Source organism: Euprymna scolopes, chromosome 25, assembly GCF_053919585.1.
Source record: "Euprymna scolopes isolate OS-2025 chromosome 25, ASM5391958v1, whole genome shotgun sequence".
NCBI classification, from domain to species: domain Eukaryota; kingdom Metazoa; phylum Mollusca; class Cephalopoda; order Sepiida; family Sepiolidae; genus Euprymna; species Euprymna scolopes.
Window position 1 is genome coordinate 61,832,826 of NC_136506.1, and position 22,828 is coordinate 61,855,653.

Below are 22,828 nucleotides of genomic sequence, written 5' to 3' on the forward strand. Positions count from 1 at the left end.
CAATGAACATCTGGGAACATGAACCACCGCCAATAGCATCAAATGGAAAAGTGACCGTGTTCTATGACAAAGACATACAGGCAGGCAGATCCATAAAAAACAAGGCCATCAAGCCAGATATTGTAATATGGAACAAGTCTGAAAGAACTATGCTCATTATCGATGTCATAGTCCCAAATGATTTTGGCCTTAACAGATCTGAACGGGAAAAGATAAAATATCAGGACCTAAAACTGATCTAAAAACATGGTCTCTGAAAGAAATAAACATTATACCGGCTGTGATAGAAGAAATTGACTTAATAAAAAAGAATCTTGAGAAATACTTAGAAGCAATTCCTAAAAAACCAAGCTGTAACGAAATACAAATAGCAGCCAGAAAGGGAACAGGGTCTATTCTTAAAAGAACCCTCAGATATAATTTAAGTCATAACGGAATCAAGTGTTAGAGGGAGCCCTTGAAATTAAGTAAACAATCACACATTTTTATTAATTAAATTAGTATGTATTTATGTAATACTATTTTGTTAATCATTTTTTTCCAGATATTTAATTAAAAAAAATCAAATAAAACATTTAAATCTTAATCATGTTATCTTCTCTATCATTACAACTGCATTATTCGTTAACTTCTTTAGCAATACTTAAACTTTCTTTCAGTTTAAAAAAAAAAAAAACATTTCCACACATAACCTCAACTAACCATTTTAAAAAGATTTTGAAAATGAAAACAAAATCAATTCATCCTATAATGGCATACTTCTTCTGTAGATTTTTATTCCCAATCTTTATCATAATTATTCCAATAAACCATTCTCCAAAAGTGTTTTTATAGGTAATAAATAGTACCTGCATTACTCAATTGTTTAATTTATCTTTATTTCATAGAAAACAAAACAAACTTTGCTACCCCACAAAAAGAGCAAATGTTTGTGTAAAGTTGTATAATTCCACCAGATACTAAATATCCATTCAATCCTAACTAATAAAAATGTGAAGTTTTATAACTAAAAAAAAAAAAAAAATTCTCAAAATGACTAATATATGATGAACAAATATATACTACATATAATATATATGATGAACAAATATATACTACATATAATATATATGATGAACAAATATATACTACATATAATATATATGATGAACAAATATATACTACATATAATATATATGATGAACAAATATATACTACATTGCCCCTCCCCAAGAAGGAGGTAATGGCCAAGAGGATGGTCTCATGATAATAAAACAGATACTACACTATTTCACCATCCCACAAAATAGGAGACAATAATACCCGAGAAGATGAACGAATATGTATTAAACTCACCACCCCCTCAAAAGAAAAAAAGATAATGCCTGGGACGATGGTTTTTGCAACAACAAAACAGATACTACACTACCCTAAATTGAAAGATAGTAATAATAGTTTCAGTCTCAAACAGACAAATACAAAATCTCAATTAGTGAAAGATAAGGAAAAAAATCCCAGACTGAAAAATGTGCCCCCAAAATGTAATCTACTTCCACTTTTAAGGGTTACAGAAAGGCTAAGATATAAACGTTTGTGCATCACTTAGATTAAAAGTACAACTATTTAATGTAGCGAGAATTGGTTAATGATGGAAAAGAAGAAAATAAGAAATACATTTGTAAATATAAAGTCAGCTAAAGTAGATTACAATCTAAGATGGTTCGTTGAAATTATATGCAATAAACAAGTATTTGTCTGCAATAACATTACCATCTTTGGTAGCACTTCGAAGACCGTAAACCACCAAGTTCTCTCTGACACTCTCCTCTGATCTTGAGCACATGGTACAATGGGGGAAAAAGTGGCTTGTTACTTTTAATGCATCTAAAACAAGCTTCTATTTTTACATCGTCAACACTCTGTTACCCAGCTGCCATCAATTGAAATGAATGGCTCTCATCTTGGGGAGGTTTAATGTGTTGACAAGCTTTTGGGCTTGACCTTTACTTCCGATCTGAAATGGAACATGTATATCAAATCTATTGACAAAGTCACTGAAAAAATGGTGGGATCCTTCTACCGCTCCAGTAGATATCTCACTCCTGATGCAATTCTCTACCTATATAAAAGCCAAGTTCGGCCAACAATGGAGTACTGTTGCCACATCTGGGCAGGACCTTTTTTTTTTTTTTTTTTTTTTTACATGGAGGTCACCACTTATCAAGGCCCGGAAGCCACTCAGGGATAAGGGTTATTGCGTGTACAGTAATCAATGGGATAGTATCGCTGTAATCATTAGTATTGGAGATTTGATAGAGTGTCTTAAGAGGGCGGTTTGTCAGGAATTTGTTTATGTTGGACTTGAAGACATCCAAGTTGTAGTCAGGAGGGAAACAGGCAAACGGAAGAGAGTTCCACTAGCGTGCACTTCTAAGAAAGAAGCTCTGCTCATGGAATCTATGTTTGGATTTAGGCACAGATAAAGAGTGGAGGAAAATTACTGACAGTAGTTTTAGCTAGACGGGTGTTTTTTGTGAAAGATTGGCGAGAGGGGACCAGAGATTGGAGCTCAGACGAGCACTTGCCATGGAAATAAGGATAAAACAAAGACAGGCTTGCAAGGTCTCTTCTGTGGGAGAGAGGCTGCAGGGAAGAGAAAAGATCATCCCCCACTAAGCCACAAAGTCTATTTTGTACTCTGTCAAGGCAGGATAGGCTGCTTTTAGCAGCTCCTACCGAGATGTGGCAACAGTACTCCTTCCTTGGACGTACTTGGCTTTTATACAGATAGAGAATTGCATCAACAGTGAGATATCTTCTAGAGTGGTAGAAGGATCCCACCATTTTCCCAGCGTCCTTGGCAACAGACCTGATGTATGTGTTCCATTTAAGATCAGGAGTAAAGGTCAAGCCCAGAAACTTGTCAAAATATGGAGCCTCCCCAAGACGAGAGCCATCCATTTCAATTGTTGCCAGATGGGGATCAGAGCATTGATGATGTAAAAATAGAAGCTTGGTTTTGGATACATTAAAAGTAACCAACAACCTCTTCCCCCACTCTACCATGCGCTCAAGATCAGAGGAGAGAGAATCAGAGAGAACTTTGTCATTTACGGCCTGTTGCCATAGATGGTCGCGTCATCAGCATTGATGTCAACGAATGATTTAAGTATGTGTTTTGGGAGATCATTGATGTAGATCAGGAAGAGAGTTGGGTCCAGGATGGGCCCCTGAGGGACTCCAGCATTAATACTGCCTCTGATTTCTGCCCATCAACCACTACTCTTATAAACCTATAGGAGAGAAATGATTTAATAATTGAGAAGACATTTCTAGTGATACCGTAGCTGGAAATCTTGTGAAGTAGGCCTTTATGCCATACCTTATCGAAGGCCTTGGATATGTCGAGAGCAATTGCCCTGGAAAGGAAGCCTTTGTCAAGAGATTCACTAATCCTATGAGATATAACCGTTAGCACACCGTTAGGTTGTTTCTGCTGAGGTGGTTGACTACTTCTTTATTTAATATGAATTCCAACTCATGACACACAGGAGACTTATTGGTCTGTACTGAGAGGGAGATGACTTTTCACCTGAATTCTTAAATACAGGGCATACTGATGAGGTTTTCCAGGGTGTTGGAAAGCACTTCTCCTTAAGGCAACGCTTAAAGAGTTTTGTAAGTATGGGGGCAAGTTCTGGTTGGAACTATTTCAGCACTATAACTGGAATGCCGTCAGGGCTAGTTGCTTTACTAGAATCAAGGTTCTTGATTAGCTTGGCGACCTCACGCACAGATATTTTTATGTTGCATAGTGTGTTGTCTATTATAGGAGGAAATATGGAGAGTTGATGGCCTTCGTCGCATAGGATAGAATTAGCTGCAAAATTCTTGGCAAATAGTTTGGCCTTGTCTGATGCTGACGAGATGACCTCAGATTGGGATAGAATGCACGTTTCTGTTCAGGATCCTGTTTGCTATTTGGCAAAACTGGTGGGAACCAAGCCGCTGCTCAGCTACTTTGGATTTAATGGACTGAGAATATAGCTCTCTTGCATTTTTTATTACTCTTTTACAGTGGTTGCTGGCAGTTCTATAAGCAGCTTTAGTCTCAGTACATCTATTATGTTGGTAGCTATGGAAAAAGTGATTTCTGAGCGCAATGGCAGCAGCACATTCTGGGGAGAACCCTGGCTGGCTGTTAGGTTTTTGTTGGAATTTTTTGGATGGTATGAATCGGTTTATGTCTACAATTATCCATTCGGTCAGGTCTGATACTATAGAGCACACATCCTTTTTAAACATGGAATGCAGATGTAGATCAGATATAAATGTACGGAAGCTATCCCAGTCAGTCATAGAGTATCGATATACAGTATGGTGGAGAGGTACGTCTGAGGACTTATTACATTTCATTTTTATCTTAACTGATACAACAGAGTGGTTGGAGCATCCCAGAGGAGATAGAATGGAACATGAACATAGATCAGGGGAAGTTGTGAGAAAAAGGTCTAGAAGGCTTGCATACTGACGGGTAGTATCGGGCACACGGGTGGGTTTGTGAACAATCTGAGCGAGGTCATAGGCAATGGCAAAATCATGACAGAACCTCCCCTCATCATCTGTCTTATTTGAGTGGGTCAGCCATTCCACCTTATGGAAATTGAAGTCACCGCAAATGTGAATGTTAGCCTGCTAGAAGCAGCTTATCCTCTCTTGACAGAGTTCAAAATAGACTTCATAGCTCAGTGGGGGATGCCCTTTTCTCTTCCCTGCAACCTCTTTTCCACAGAAGAGATGCTCATCTGAACTTCAATCTATGATACCCCCCTCGCCAGACTTTCACGGAAAACACTCGTCTAGCCAGAACCACTATCAACAATTTCCCACACTCTTTATCTGTGCCTACACCTAAACGTAGATTCCATGAACAGGGCTTCTTTCTTAGAACTGCTCGCCTGTGGAACTCTATTCCGTTTGCCTGCTTTCCAGCTTACTACAATCTGATTGTCTTCAAGTCCAATGTGAACAAGTTCTTATTGAACCGCCCCTCCCTAAGTAATCCAAGTTATAAAATTCCCACTAATGTTTTCGATGCTAAAATCACAATGACTAATATATACCCAGTAACCTTTATCCTCGAGTGGCCTCTGGGCCTTGACAAGTGGTGACCCCCATGTAAAAAAAGAAAAAAAAAAAAGAAAAAAGATTGAAATCATTATGAAATATATTTCTGCTACAAATTGTTAATTATATACTGTGTTTTTTGAAGTATTAGTTTCAAGCATAGTTAGTGTTCTATAGTTTTAAAAATATTGACAACAATTAAACTTTAATCAAACAGTTACTTCAGGTGAGTTTTTTTATATAATTTATGTAAATTATTCATTTAGTACCCTGAGTTAATAAATAATTTTCACATATTATTTGAAGCGTTATTTTCATCTTTTAGTTTCGGTCGATGTAACCTCTGACCCTGTTCAGGTATATCTTGTCAAATTCAGGAATCTATCTGTTAAACTCTGGAACCTGCATGGAAGAAGATTGGAGGTTCTGAAAACAACACTCAAGTATGGTAATCCAAATGATACAAATTAACACTCATTTCAAAAATTGAGAAAAAACATTTTTGTTTTAAAAATTGTTCCTAACAATAACAAATAGTAAAATTGATAAAACACAAGTCTTAATTTCTATAAAATATCCAGATTACAGAGAAAATAAAAGTAAAATAAAACAATCTATGTAGTATTGTAATTTGAAATGTTCAAGTTAGGACAAAATCAGAATAAAAATACTTATGTGCAGATGAAGTTTGAACTCATAACCTCTACCTCTAAATACGACATAACCAATCGAGTCACTGAATCAATTCTTTCTCTTACAATGGAATATTAGTTAAAATCAAAACAGGCAGCATTCTTTCCGTCTTTTCTTCCCCTCCCTTACTCTAATTTTTCCTGTCATTTAAAGACAACGAAAGTAGAGAAAGTGAAAAGGAGTAGTTAAGACTCTCCTTTTAAAATCAGAACAGACAGTATTCTTTTTAGAACATCCCCCACCCCACACTCTCGCCATAAGCCAAATAAAGAATGCAAAAAGAACAAAAAACTTTGCATTACTTTAATTATTCGAACTACCGTTCTCATCTGGGTGTTATTCTCACGTTCGGCCGATGTCAAGTCGACCAAATCCAGGTGCGTTTTGTCCAATTTGAGAATTTGGAACTAAAATCTTTTTTTTAATCCTGAATTCAATAAGATATACATAAGGGTTGAAGGTTACATCGGCCAAAATAGGAGAATAACATCCGTGGTGAGAACAGCAAAATAATATGAATTAAATTTCAAAAGGAAACTTTTTTTTCCTCCTCTTTTTGACTGGTGAATCTGGTGAAGATTTGTCTTATTGATTTTCCTCCCCATATGCACAAGTAAGAGTACATTTGAATTAGGGAGTAAAAATTTCTACCTTTTATTTATGAATGAAATAAAGTATTCATCAGGGTTAAATATGAAATTGAAAAATATTTTTTATTTTTAACATAGACCAATATCTGCTATTGACTGACAAAAATGATTTTTTTACCCACTTCTTGTTATTAAAATGGCTTTATAAGCCACATTTATTTCATAAAAAAAAAAAAATCTACAGTTAAGGGCTTAAAATTTTATATAAATGGTAATAAACAAATCAAATATTTGAGCTTTTTTTCTTGTAACTGTAAAAAAAAAAAAAAAAGTTTGGAAAGAATTACATCCCAGCTGTGTACGATTTACATCAAAATTGACACGTTTTTTTTGTTTTTTGTTAAATGTGAATACACATGAAACAAAAACATAGTTTAAGCCCTTATAAATGAGATTTAATTACTAATACATAAGTTATGGTGTAAATATTAAAAAAATTTTCCAGAAGAAATGAAAATCTTAAACTTTTCATAGTAGGTGTTTGCTCGACCGAGCTCCAATCTTTGGTTCCTCTATGCAAAATATTTACAACAAAAATCATCCTTTATTTTTCTCACAACTTAAAAGATCTTTCTTCCACTGTATGCCTAATATTAGGTCAAATTTCCATGAACAGAGTTTCTTTCCAAAATTTTCCCATCTGTTCAACACATTTTTGACTAGTGTTAAGACAATAAAAAATCAGAACTTTTTGGGGTTTCGGAACTGGGTTTTGGAAAAATGTATGGTTATTTTTTTTATGCCAAATACGATTTTTTAAAAATTTATATTTTGTTTATTTTTGTCCCAAACTTAATTTTCCAATGCTGTTACTAATAATAAAACGATGAATATTTATTGATTTTAAATTACCAGTAATATTAAAATCTATAGATCACTCTTTACAAGTGTATTTTTAAACTTGTGAAAATATGCACATATTACATGGGCTTTTACGATAATCTGAAATTATATATATATATATATATATATATATATATAACTAGACCACCCGTGACCCGTTGGGTCAGTACGTTATATTAGCTATGGAATTCATGTATGAGCGTGACACTTGTGGCATAAAGAAAATAGTTTTTTTTTACATAACAGAAGCATTTCTATGAAAGTATATTAAAATGAAAAAAGAATATAGATAGATTTCTATGAGTCGTTCTGTTTATTATAATTGTTATTTTTTTTTAAATTACAGTTACTGAATTATAAGTGGTTGGTCATACTTATAGGTAAATATGCACTGAACAGGTATCATAATCCTTATTATAGTTAAATTCAAATTTTGATATATCATCTTTTAAATGAAATTGTTAGTTGAAAGTACAGAATAATAAAAAAAAACACTCTCCACATGTTAATAATGGCTTTTTAAATAGAAAATGAAAATAAAATGTAACTTTTTTCATTTAATTTAAGCAAACATTCAGTACCCATTGTGTAAAATATTTAATTTGTATGTTAATAATAAGGTCTCTAAACTCTCCCTTCTTATCATTGGACATTCGTCCCAAATAATAAGTTTTGCTGCCCTTATCAAGTTGGCTGTTTCTGATTGTTTATCAAAATTACAAACATCATTTTCTCTTACATTGAGAGGAAGCTTGAATCTGGAATGAGCAGTGCGACCACCAGGCATCAATGTTGCAGCAATACCTGATGATGCTACAGCCAGTGCAATTTGTCCTAAGCTCCTTACTTTTGAAAGAAGAAGTTTTATTAAGAAGGTCTTTCCTGTGCCTCCTGGAGCATCGATGAAAATCAATGAAGAAGAGTCTGTGTTTAAGCAACTGCATATAAAGTTGTAGATGATCGATTGTTCGTCATTTAATAAATGTTGATGTGTCTTTACATATGTCATTTGCTCTGCTATATTGTAACTTTGCTCATCCATTATGGCTCTATTTATGTGAATCACATTAGGTAAATTCTGAGGCAAAGGCAATCCAAAATCTTGCAGTGATTTGTCAGCAGCACAAAGTTTATCATTTATGTACCTCAACGTGTTGTTGATGGCATTTTTATTGACCATGTTCTGATTGTTGACTTGGATTTGCATTGCATTGTAGTAATCCATTGCCATGGAGTTGGAAAATCTTTCCCACAACTCAAGAGGATTTGAACATTCTGTGTTTAAAAGTATCACAATGAACAGATCCCTTATCGCTCTTGGCATTCTCGTTTTAAAAAACATGGGAAGAAGAAAAAGAAATTTTTTTGTAATAACGCCCTCTAGTAAAAAGGTCTGCATTAGTTAAGGGGGATAACTCTATCCAGTTTTACATCGCTCCCTTTTTCTCTCTCTCACACATACACGTAACTATTTCTCGCATACGTAACGAAAACAGAGGAGTAGGAGTGTTGAAATCTATGAGAGTGAAAGTGAGAGGTGTTTTCTTTCACCGCCGCTGCTTCTATTAATAATGAGTGTTGTTTTTCTTGTTTGTTTACTTTTGTTTTTTAAAAGGGAGAAGTTTTTTTGAAACTGCGACAGACTTTACGAAGTTGAATGTTTTTAGCCGTTAAAAAAAAACAAAAAACTAAGGTTGATGTTATAAAATTATTTATTTATAATGACATGAATTAAAGATTTCTCGCGTACGTAACGAAAACAGAGGGAGTAGGAGTGTTGAAATCTATTAGAGGGAAAGTGAGAGGTGTTTTCTTTCACCGCCGCTGCTTCTATTAATAATGAGTGTTGTTTTTCTTGTTTGTTTACTTTTGTTTTTTAAAAGGGAGAAGTTTTTTTGAAACTGCGACAGACTTTACGAAGTTGAATGTTTTTAGCCGTTAAAAAAAAACAAAAAACTATTTGATCAAATTAAATGAAATTGTTTGTATTAAAAGCGATATAAAAATTCCGGAATTGGAATAACGGATTGAAGACGTTGCTATTTACGCATGCGCAACCGGATGTTGAAAACCGGAAATCTGATTGCAAACATACAAGATCCATAGAGTTTTAGTATTATATAGATAAAGAAGTGAACCATCGCGTAAATTCAATCAACTAAAAAAATGGAAACCGGGGTGAGGAAAAGAAAAAAAAAATATATATAATGGGGCAAGTTATATGTATGGACGATTCTATCAGTTGAGATTTTCTGGTAGTAGGTTGATGATCTCGGATGAAACGGGGAACATGTTGGGCGATTCTGACCTGAGTAGTCAGGGTTGTTTTTTTTTTGTTTTTTTCTCTTAACCTCCTCTCCGCTCTTATTCCATATCACTACCAAATATTCTAAAAAAATAATAATTTTCAGACTTATGACCCTTGAAAATGTTAGTCTGAACGAAAAGCGCTTTGGGTGTATTTTAACGATCGTTTTTAATCGACTTATTTATTTTATTGAATTGTACATATAACTTGCCCCATTATATATATATATATATATATATATTTTTTTTCTTTTTTTTTTTTTCCTCACCGCGGTTTCCATTTTTTTAGTTGATTGAATTTACGCGATGGTTCACTTCTTTATAATCATTCTAAAATTTTGCCAATCGAATAAAGATATATATATATATATATATATATATATATATATATATATATATATATATACTAGAAAAAATACCCACCATTGACTGGGTTCAAAAACAGCCTACAGAAAATGGACTCTGATTTATGAAAGTATGATAGGTTATGAAAAGGAAGGGTTGTAAATTTGGGTTGAATTTGAGGGTATCAAAACCAAAGCAAAATTCGATGAAAGTAAAAATAAAATAGATAAACCCCATAATTTATTATACCATACCTGTTCACACTGAAACACTTATCACAATATTCTATGGATCCATATTAAAAAACCTTGTTAAACTTTGTGACATATTTACATTCTATGGAGGTTAGGTGCGAACGAACACCCCATAATTTTATTATACCATATTTCTTCAAACTGAAACATAATTATCAAAGTATACTTACACAGATAGATGTGAAAAGTCTATTAAAATTTGTGCCTATTTCCATTCTATGGTGGCCAGGTGTGAACGCAGACCCCACAATTTTATTATACCATCCCTATTTAAGTTAAAACATACTTAAAAAAAGTATTCTTATGTACATCTATATCAAAAACACTTGTAAACGTTTTTTTTTTTTTTAATTTTTAAATTTTTTATTTCCATACTTTGTGGACCAGGCGCAAACGCAGACCCCACAATTTTAATGCACCACCATTCTGCCAGATCAAACATTCCTGTCTCGATACATCTATCATTATATGTAATCAGTTTTTTAAAATAGTCAACCATATAGGAGCCTATTCGTGACCAGACACACACACAGACATTCAGCTTTATATTATATACATATATATATATATTTTTGATATTTTTAAATAATCTGAATCAGAAATTGTATCAGAATCGAAAATTTAGAACAAAATTTGTAATTGTATCGAATTTAGGGAAAATATTAGAATTGGTCAATGTTTTGACGAATTACAAGCACTTGTATCCCCTCAATGTAAATACTCCCAACAGCAGCTAAATCCCACTCCTACACAGATCCCTAGGTGTAAGAAAGCTTTCTACTGCAATAGTTTCTTCCCCAGAACTTTTGCTAGACTTTGGAACTCCCTTCTAGGATTCTGTTTTCCCAACTGTACTAACATGCAGAAGTTCAAATGTAATGTGAACAGACATCTTGCTGCGTATCTCTCTTCATAATATCCCTGCAACATATGTCCTTGATAATAGCCCCCTACTTCAAAGTGGCACTGTGCTTTGTTCGCGGTAAAAAAAAAAATGTCTCATCAGTAGATCAGATTGCTTCCCTGCAAATTACAATATGGCCGTCTTAAAATCCAAAACTTTATCCATTCCAGTCACCATTTTCGATCATCTTATACTACTTTCCATTAATCAACAATCCATTTATATATATCATTAACCCTTATCCTTGAGTTGTTTATCAGAAAAAAAAAAAGACACTTTAAAGGCAACACATTCTATCATGTGTGTATGCTATCATTTTTATTCTCAACAACAGATTTTAGATCAACAAAGGTAATGATGTGTCTGCTAATTGCTGCGCAGATTACCGCTGTACACTGTAAAGTTATGTTTGGGCAACATTTTTAAATTTTAGAAGTGATTTACATTTCCTGTTAACAACCGTTATTATTTAGGCGAATAGAATTTATTTTTTCTCACAATCTTTTATGAGCATTACAAGGATTTCATTGTATTATTTTACTGGTTTTCTGTGTGATTATTTCTTCTTTTTGTTTCTCACACCTATCTAAAGAGGCTGTACAATATGTTTTGGCTACATCTATTTCTAAAATATAACATTAACATCTCAAGAAGGGAAACCATGCTATTACCTACAGAATCAATATTCTAAAAGATACTTAAATGCTATAACACTAGTTTTAGAGTGCAATGGGATAATTCTGTTCCAAAGTTTTTCGTTTTTTGGTCAAAACCCAACTTTTTTCCTATTTGTACATTTTATATATGCATTTTCGGTATTTCGAAATCATTGAAATTTAATAATAGAAATGAATGTTTATATTTGATTGGTCATCTTAATACATATTTTACAAGGAGGTAAAGGTTTCTAGATTTAGAATTGTGTATAATATTTTTATGCAAACCAAAATATAGTGATACCTCAGCACTATAACGCCTAGAAGATGAACAATTGTGAATTAAATAAAATTATTTTAGATCTGACTCCAGAATGCATAGTTTCTTGGCACAAGAGTAGTCACATTGTATAGTATATTCCACATTTTAGAATTATTCTTTAAAAAAAAAAAAAAAAAATCCATATAGACTGTTAAAAGCAAAATAAGCCAGGCCATAGCACTACCACCGAGAGACAAGGTCTGTTTACAGAAAAATGATGTCATAGTAGGCAAACCAAGCAAGATCTGTTAAGCAGTCAGACTATCAATAATGAACGCGAGCTTTTTTAAAAAAGGATGAAAATACTATTTCTAAATATATTGGGAAAGAGAAAAATTACAAACACAATTTATACTTGAATTTAACTCCATTCAATATGAAGTAAAAAAAAAAAAAAAAAAATAATAGTAATATAAACAAGGATTCAAAAAGAAAAGTTGTATGTTATCTCTGCCTTAAAAAGATAATCAGTGCGGTTTATCATGGATTCCAAAAACTAAAATTTGCTTATTATTTATTTGTCAATAAATAAAAAAAAAAAAAAAAAAAGAAATCAAACGATGACACACATATACACACACACACACACAAGACGGAACAATAAAATTGTCGCCCTAGAAAAGACGACATGATTCCATTTCTGATTAATGAAAACCGGTTTTCTTTTTTTTTTTTGCAGACCATCTACTAGTTGGCCAGTTGTGTACAAATCCCAAGAGCGATAGGAGCCTTCTCTCATGTCTGAAAGTGACATCATGTTCAACGAGCAAGATCAGAGATGTGCCGCTGTACAACTCTTGCTCTCTGACGATCTAACTTATGACAACAGGACCGTTGCCAGCGCCCTCAAAATGCATCGCTGAATTGCCACAAATAACAGGGTCGTGCCCAGGATGATGAAAACAAAGTTTCCAGCCACAGTTATGGTCTTTGGTGTGGTTCAAAATGAGCGCCATATCATGCCACCTTGCAGCAGGACTCAGCGCCAGCCCACAAGTTCAAAGAGACTCAGGTTTGGCTGCAGAAGGATTGTTACGACTTTGTACCCTTCTCTCACTGACCCCACTCCTACCTTGACCTGAACTCGCTGAACTACTTTGTTTGGTTATATGTCTAGAACATCACTAACATAACCTCCCACAACATCAAATCCAGCCTGATAGCTGCCATCTGCCGAGTATTCGCTGAGCTCCCGCTGGCGCTTGTGGAAAAGGTATGCCCCCAGCTCCGGACCCTTATCAAGGCAGTGATTGAGGCTGAAGGCGGCTACATTAAATAGATGTCAGTTCTACTACATAATCAAGTTACCTGAATTGATTTTTAAAAAAAAAAAAGTTTAAAAATAAATATATAGTCTTATTTTCTTTAGGGCAACAATTTCCCACCCTATAATTGCTATTATAAAAAGAACAATTAAAAGACTAAATTATAAGTTACAGTAAATTATTGTTTGACAGAATACTCCAAAAGAAATATTAAGTTTTCCTTAATCCACTGTTTCAAAATATGCGTTCTTTTCATCAGAGGAAAAATTTTAGCAAATAATTATTATAGCAAAGCTGTGAACTTGGATACTTTCATAAATTGAAACTGCATTTTATAAAAACTAATCATATATGCAAAATTGTTAGTGTAAAGAGTTCATGAAATGAAAGAAATAAAAATGAAATGTAATAAGCTCCCAGATGTACCTCTCCACTATACAGTATATCGATACACTGGGATAGCTTCCGCACATTTATATCAGATCTACCTCTGCGTTCCATGTTTAAAAAGGATGTGTCCTCTATAGTATCAGACCTGACAGAATGGTTAATTGTAGGTATAGACCGTTTCATACCCTCGAAAAAATTCCAGCAAAAACCTAACAGCCAGCCGTGGTTCTCTCTGGAATGTGCTGCTGCCATTGCGCATAGAAATCACTTTTTTCATTGCTTCCAACGTAATAGATGTACTGAGACTAAAGCTGCTTTCAGAACTGCCAGCAACCACTGTAAAAAAGTAATAAAGAACGCAAGAGAGTTGTATGCTCAGTCCGTCAAGTCCAAAGTAGCTGAGCAGCGGCTTGGTTCCCACCACTTTTAGCAAATAGCAAACAGAATCCTGAACAGAAGCGTGCTCTATCCCAACTCTCATAAATGGACCTGGGGTAATCTCATCAGCATCAGACAAAGCCAAACTCTTTGCCAAGAACTTTGCAGCTAATTCTAACCTTTGCGACCAAGGCTGCCAACCTCCAATATTTCTTCCCGTATCAGAAAACATGCTATGTGATATACAAATATCTGTACGTGATGTTGCCAACCTAATCGAAAACCTTGATTCCAGTAAAGCAACCGGCCCTGACGGTATTCCAATTATGGTACTCAAAAGACTTCAATCAGAACTAGCGCCCATCCTTACAAAACTGTTTAAATGTTGTCTTAAGGAGAATTGCTTCTCATCACCCTGGAAAATCTCATCAGTATGTCCTGTATTTAAGAATTCAGGTGATCGCTCATCTCCCTCACAGTACAGGCCAATAAGTCTCCTGTGCATCATGAGTAAGTTACTGGAATCTGTTAAATACAGAAGTAATCAACCATCTTAGTAAAAATAACCTTCTTAGTGACACGCAATATGGTTTCCGTTCTGCTAGATCTACAGCAGATGTGCTTACAGTTATATCTCATAGGATTAGTGAATCTCTCGACGAAGGCTACCTTTCTAGGGCAATTGCTCTTGACATATCAAAGGTCTTTGATAGAGTATGGCATAAAGGTTTACTTCACAAGATCTCCAGCTACGTTATAGCTGGAAATGTCTTCTCAATTATTAAATCATTCCTCTCTGATAGGTTCATAAGAGTAGTGGTTGATGGGCAGAAATCAGAAGCTCTCAGTATTAATGCTGGAGTTCCTCAGGGGTCCATCCTGGGCCCAACTCTCTTCCTGATCTATATTAATGATCTTCCAAATCACATCCTTACATCATTCGTAGACATCTATGCTGATGACACTACTATCTATGGTAGCACATCTAAGACTGTAAACGACCAAGTTCTCTCTGATTCTCTCTCCTCTGATCTTGAGCATGTAGTACAATGGGGAAAGAAGTGGCTTGTTACTTTTAATGCATCAAAAACAAAGCTTCTATCTTTACATAATCAATGCTCTGATCCCCATCTGGCATCAATTGAAATGAATGGCTCTCGTCTTGGGGAGGCCTCATGTTTTGACAAGCTTCTGGGCTTCACCTTTACTCCTGATCTTAAATGGAACACATACATCAAATCCGTTGCCAAGGCTGCTGGAAAAATGGTGGGATCCTTCTATCGATCCAATAGATATCTCACTGCTGATGCAATTCTCTATCTATATAAGAGCCAGGTACGTCCAAGGAAGGAGTACTGTTGCCACATCTGTGCAGGAGCTGCTAGAAAGGACTTATCCTGCCTTGATAGAGTTCAAAATAGACTTCGTAGCCTTGTGGGGAATGTCCTTTTCTCACAGAAGAGATGTTGCGAGTTTGCTTATAACGATCATGGCAGGTGCTCGGCTGAGCTCCATTCTATGCCCCCCCCTCCAAACTTTGACAAAAAACAGCCGTCTAGCAGAAAACACTATCACTAGTTTCCTCCACTCTTTATCTGTGCCTAAACCTAAGCGTAGATTCCATGAGCAAAGCTTCTTTCTTAGAACTGCACGCCTATGGAATTGTCTTCCGTTTTTCTGCTTTCCAGCTGACTACAATATGGTTGTCTTCAAGTCTAACGTAAACAAGTTTTTGATGAGCCGTTCCATATAAGTTAACAAATTTACCGAATCTCCATTACTAACGGTTACTATATTGTCCAATTTCTACTGTACACTCTTTAACCCTTATCCTCGAGTGGCCTCTTGGCCTTGATAAGTGGTGATGTCTATGTAAAAAAAAAAAAAAATGCAAAATGAAAGAAGGAAAAATGCAAAAGGAGGGATATGCAGTGGTTAGTTGTAAAAGGCGAATTGTTCATAAGATTCAATGTTCTCATAAAAAGTCATCCGAGTTGTAATAATTTTTGAATTTTTCGTTGATTATAGAAGCTTCTTATACCAGTTACCGTCTCTAAGTGAAAAAAAAAAAAAAAATTAACGCTTTGAAAAATGTTCTTTCTCAATCACTTGCAAACTGTTTTTTTTTCTACAGAATAATTGGATTACACTCATTTTGGATTTTTTAATTTGGATCGCTAAGTCAATATTACATATTACAACTTGGACTACTTCTGAAAGAGATACACAGAACCTGTTAGCCCCCAGAAAGCCCATACTGCCTTTGTGATGCCCAGGGACTCAAACCTAACTAGCCACAAATCTCTTGGAATATATGTACCTTTGACAGGAAATCTTAGATTTCAGTCTTTAGTGCTTGAAATCTCGAGCAAAACAATTACGGATCATGTCAAAATTAGTACAAATTCCAAAAGTTGCAAAAAAAAAAAAAAAAAAAAAAAAAAAAAAAAAATAATAATCCAGTAGATGTACTAGATTTATTTTTCACAAAAAATCATAAATACTAATTCCGACATTTTCTATTTTATTTTTAATGTCTAATTTCAAGGGAAGCAAAGGAGATAAGTCAGTTTGTCATACACAATTGATCACATAGCTCTACCATGATAAAACTCAATTTAATAAATTCTATTTTTATTTGTAATTATTTTTTATTGGGTTATTTTTCATAATTGTTGGAATTCATACTAATTTCAACATAACACATAAGTATGTAATAGTGTTTTTACCTGAAATATATTCGTTTGAAATTCCATTATACTGCACAAGCACCCAGACGTTTTGTTGGTTATCCCAATTCAACCATCCAAATATCCACATTAGCTAACAGCTAGCCAGTGTCCACTTAAAAGAGCCTATCTGCAGAGAATCTATAAACATTTTTTCAGAGTCTTCATTTCTCAGCATAAATTCCCGCTTAAGTGGTACTTTTTTTTTAAGAGAAATCCAATTCTCTGTCCAAACAGGAAATCAAAAATATTTGCAATTTCTCCTCCCAACCCCTTCTCTTACTTGCAGCAAAACTGCTATTTGCATACTCTGCAAATATGCAACACACTAAACATGACACTTAGTGCATGTTTACAGTAACATCTCTTTTCTTCACAATATTTATTTATTATTTAACTAAATCAGTGTAACATAAAACGTGACAAATAATTGAAGTTGGGTGTTATGTCATATCAGCCATTGTTCAGTTATTTTATGCCGAAATTAAACATTTTTTTTATATACAATTGATTTGAAAACAATTTTTTTTTTTTTTACTAGGAAGTCACCACTTATCAACTCCGGGATAAGGGTTATTCTGTGTACAGTAATCAATGGGATAAGAGGATAGAAATCACTAGTATTGGAGATCTGATACAGTGTCTTACTTAAGGGGGCGGTCCAACAGGAACTTGTTTATGTTGGACTTGAAGACATCCAGGTTGTAGTCAGGTGGAAAACAGGCAAACGGAAGAGAATTCCACAGGCGTGCACTTCTAAGAAAGAAGCTTTGTTCATGGAATCTACGTTTTGATTTACGCACAGATAAAGAGTGGGGAAAATTACTGACAGTAGTTTCAGCTAGATGGGTGTTTTTCGTGAAAGATTTGGAAGGGGGGGGACCAGAGATTGGAGTTCAGATGAGCACTTCCCATGGAAATAAGGATAAAGCAAAGACAGGCTTGCAACGTCTCTTCCGTGGGAGAGAGGCTGCAGTGAAAAGAAAAGGGCATCCCCTACTAGGCTATGAAGTCTATTTTGTACTCTGTCAAGGCAGCAGTACTCCATCCTTGGACATACTTGGCTTTTATATAGATAGAGAATTGCATCAGTAGTAAGATATCTACTGGAGCGGTAGGAGGATCCCACCATTTTTCCAGCGACCTTGGCAACAGATTTGATGTACGTGTTCCATTTCAGATCAGGAGTAAAGATCAATCCCAGAAACTTGTCAAAACATGGAGCCTCCCCAAGATGAGAGCCATCCATTTCAATTGATGCCAGATGGGGATCAGAGCGTTGATGATGTAAAGATAGAAGATTGGTTTTAGATGCATTAAAAGTAACCAGCCACCTCTTTCTCCATTGTACCATGTGCTGAAGATCAGAGGAGAGAGAATTAAAGAACTTTGCCATTTACGGCCATGATGTCATAGATGGTCATGTCATCAGCATTTACAGCCTTTGATCCCATAGATGGTCGTGTCATCAGCATAGATGTCAACAAATGATTTAAGTTTGTGCTTTAGGAGATAATTGATGTTCATCAGGAAAGAAGAAAAAAAGAGTTGGGCCCAGGATGGACCTCTGAGAGACACCAGCATTAATACTGTGGGCTTCTGATTTCTGCCCATCAACCACTGCTCTTATGAGCCTATCATATATATAAAAGTTGCTAAAGAAACAATCACAATCATTATTTATTATGTTAGTACAAGATGAAGTTCCAAGATGAGCAAGAATTATTTCTATTGTAATGTACCACAATTATTCAACTCATCTTTCACTTCTTCAAAATTGTACCATTAAAATAGACAATTCTAACATGAAATATTTAAAATTAAAAAAAATGAAATCAAATACAAATCTCATGTGATCAGCATTACTAAAATTTTCCAAGTGAATTTAACAGATAAATGTCCTTTAAAAAAATGAAAAAGTAAAAATGAAAAGTTTTCAATGCAAAACTATGTTTAGATATGAAATTGAAAAGTTATAATTTTTTATAACATTATGTCAACACCTCATCCAAATTCTGTAAATGTTGACATAAATATCAACTACGCACATAATGTTTGTCATTTTTCTTACATTCTTGATATCCGACACCTTCTATAATCATAGAATATATTCAAACGTGTTCATTTTTAGCATTTTTGTGGGGTAACATTTGTCAAATGTTAAAAAATATTTCTTTTTAGCTAATTTTTTTTTTATTCGAATTTCTGTAATGATATATTCTTCATGAATACCATATTGGCTACACACACACATATATATATATATATATATATATATATATATATATATATATATATACACACACACATACAAAGAGTATACCATTTTATAGCATTTAGTCATTTAGATTATGCAGACTAACTATTACCATCTTGGATCTTCACATTTCAGCTAATGTAACCTTCAATCTACTTGGAAATTAATTAAAATTTGGGAACTTGTACAGAATTTTTAATTGAACCTTTTATTTAATCCATATGGGTAGATTTATTTGATAGATAGAAACATAAATTATTGAATTTTAGATTGATTTTTGCAAAAAGAAAATAAAATGAAATAAAATATTTATGATAAAATATTTCTAAACATTTTTATTCAGACATATCAAAAGTAACAATTCCTAGAAAAAAATGACTGAAAAAAATTTTAGTAGAAAAGATTCTTAGATTACTATTATCACAAATGTATAGTGGCATGCGAATTGTAAATTTAACAAAGTTTTACAATTTAAATAAATCGGCATAATGCATATAAAGTCCAGTCAGAAGGCATAAAATGCAACTCCTAAGATTCCAACTTAGACAATTCCAAAATACTGGACTTCAACTCAATAAAGTTTTAAAAAAAAAAAAAAAAAAAAAAAAAAAAAAAAAAAAAACAATATTCAGTAATAATCAATTAGATTGAAAAATCTCACTCCTAGCATTTTTATGAGTTCAAACTCTGAAATCAGCTGTGATTTCTGAATAATTTTTTCCTTTGTTTTTTCAAATAAACAATTTTTATTTTCCTTAGAATTCAATAAAAGTTTAAAATTCCAACTTCATCAAAATATTTGAAATGATAAATTTAAAAGAAAAACAGACATAATATAAAAACAATCACCAATTTATATCTTCAGAGTAGGCAATAATTTACCATTTTATTTTTAAAATGTTTATCAAATCTACTAAAAAGCGATAATTATTTATATCAAGATCTTTTAGAATCTTACAGAATTTTCATTAATGAAGCAAAGTATTTGGATTGTCTTTAGTTTGTTGGGCACTCAGCTTCCTTTAGTATGGATTTTTGGGTATATTTATGTACCCATCTATAAATGGGAGTTTACTGTTCTAATTTCAACTGTGAAAACAAAAGCAACCTAACTGTTGTGCATAATGGATTTTATTTTTACAATGTATCAATCACTACATATGTAAATAAATTTGTCTGAACTGTCACATCTGAAAAACAAGAAATAAAATTGGAATGTTGATTTTTATCAACATTTAATTTTTTTTTTCTCAGATCTGACACTTCAGACAAATTCTGACTTTCCAACTGACTTTCCAACCATCTCATTAATTCTCCAGTGGTTTTTGACCTTGATAAGGTGACTTATTAGAAAATAAAACTTTAATTTTTGTCATATTTTCACAATTCGATAAATAATATTTTCATACAAAAATGCAGACTATTTTTGTATCTATATATTTGTTCTTAATTCAATTGTACATGGCTTACATGAGACAATTTTGTCAATCTAGTAAATGTAGGCTACATTATGTAAACAAAAAAGATTCTTTTTTTAAAAATCAAAGAACATTATCAACACAAAAGAACTAAACAAAATAAATATACTGTTTTTATTTATAAATACATATGATAAAATTACAACAAATAAATGTAAATCTTATTGTGTTTGCCTGTTACATATGTTTTCTGCAATATTCTGCATAGGAATAAATTAGACCCCCTCCCCCATTCAAGCACTTTTGTTATTCAAATAATTTTTCAACTTTGATATATGAAAAAGCATAAAATCTATATTTCATTATTACATATGACTTGTGTGTGCATATTTTTTCCTTGATCTATATTAGTTTTTTAATTTAAGGTTAGAACTGGCAGATTAATTCGCCATACTCACTAGCACTTTCAGTTCCTTCCAGAGCAGTCTTCAGGGAGTGGATGTAGAGTAAAGAATGTGTATTTTTAAAAGTTTAGTGATTGTTTTGGCATAAAGTACCAGAGTACATAACGAGTATGGCAAATTCATCTACCAGTTCCAGCCTGAAATTTGAAAAGTAATCAGGAATCTAGAAAAGACCAAGAAAAAATGTAAATACAAGGCATCTGTAATATTAGATGAAATATGTCTTTAAAAAAAAAAAAAAAAAAAGAATACTATATATATATATATATATATATATGCAACATTGTCATATAACAAAAAACAAAAATGTAAAAACTCAAAGGCTAAAATGGTATAATTATTACAAATTACTCAAATATACGCAATGACCAATACATAAACATAAATAACATTTTAATCCAGAATATACTTACCTCATGCTAAAATTTTCTAGGAATTTTAGTTTGTATTCTTTTTTTTTAAATCATTGGTTAATAGTGAAGTTATCAAGAATATATCCAAGTAATTTTTCTTCTTTTCTGTGAGGTAACCTTTGTTATATCAAGCTGATAAATGCTGTAAGAAGAAGAGAGAAAGGAGGGGGTGGAGAAGGGTAATCTAAGGCTAAGAGAAAAAAGACATCTGCCGAGGACCACAACTTTTGTTAATGTCACCTGCTGCATAGAGTTTTTATGATATGAGCAGTTGATGTGCAAGCTGGCATGTTTATCTAGAAAGTGGAACATGGTGAAAAGGTAATTAAAAATAAAATAAATAAAAATGTTTCTTGTGGTGACAAGAAAAGCAAGTTAGCCAATAAAACTTATAAGGAGCAAAAGAGAATGTTCATTATTGACATCAAGTAGAAGCAATAATTCATAGGTCGTGTGTGTGTGTGTGTGGGGGGAGACTGAGCAACAGGGGTCACTAAAGAAAACAATATGCTAATCCTAGCAATGATTTCTTAGAAATAAATTCACAGAAAAAAAAGTGTAAAAAGAAATATTACTTTCATATATATATATATTTTTTTTTAATTTAGTTTATATTTTATAATCTGTGCCTACCTGGCATTGTCTGGTACTTTTTCTTTTGTTTTGTTTTTTACATGCACATATTTCTTTCTATTTTGTTCTTAATGAAAGGAAATAACTATTGATGAATAGTTCCAAATCTGGTCAAAGTAATTTCTATAAGGAATTAAATCGAGTTTCATTTTACTGTTCTCAACAATCTGCTGCAACAATCCATCAAAAGAACTGCCAAATTAGGAGCAAATAATGATTTTCTAAGAAGCACGCTATGGCAAAAGTCAAGAAAGAGACAGATTACAAGAAGAATGCCCATCTTAGAACGAATCAAATTAATTCCCCAAACAAAAGTTTTGCATCAGTTTTATGCTCTTTTACAAAGATTAACATCACGATACAATGATACTAAACCCTATTCTAATTTTTATCAAAATCCATTATTTGGATTCTAGAAATTATCTAAAATTTAAGGATCTTAAGAATTTTCAAATTGGAGGTTGTGCTCATGTTATGCCCACTAAAAACTTTTTTTTTTTTTTTTTTTAAATATTTCTAAGAAACTGAAATTTGGGAAATATTCATTGATGTCTAATACTTATTGTTAAAATTTCACAAAAATTTTGTCCCCCTTTAAATTAAACTAAATATAGCCCACATTATCTACTTAGACGTAGCAGTTTTCCAAAATTCATGATGACTGGTTAATTAGTTTAGGAGTGAATCCTGTAGCTACAAACATATAGACATACTTCAATTTATATAAATGAAGAGTGTGGGATAAAGGATGCCGAAGCAGTATTCAAACAAGTTTGCTAAAACAAAATAAAAAACTTTTTT

General features: G+C 33.3%; 1 protein-coding gene across 2 annotated transcripts in view; it reads right to left on the reverse strand.

The window, feature by feature from the left end:
- Positions 1-21,659, reverse strand: part of LOC145247387 (trafficking kinesin-binding protein 1-like) — a 297,237-nt gene extending 275,578 nt beyond the window's left edge. The window contains exon 1 of one of the 2 annotated variants that reach the window (XM_080109082.1): positions 21,395-21,659. In XM_080109082.1, the coding sequence (XP_079965208.1) occupies positions 21,395-21,399 (5 nt within the window). In that variant the 5' untranslated portion in view covers positions 21,400-21,659. The remainder of the gene's footprint in view (positions 1-21,394) is intronic. The other variant, XM_080109079.1, reaches the window with a different exon arrangement.
- Between the last annotated feature and the right edge of the window lie 1,169 nt (positions 21,660-22,828).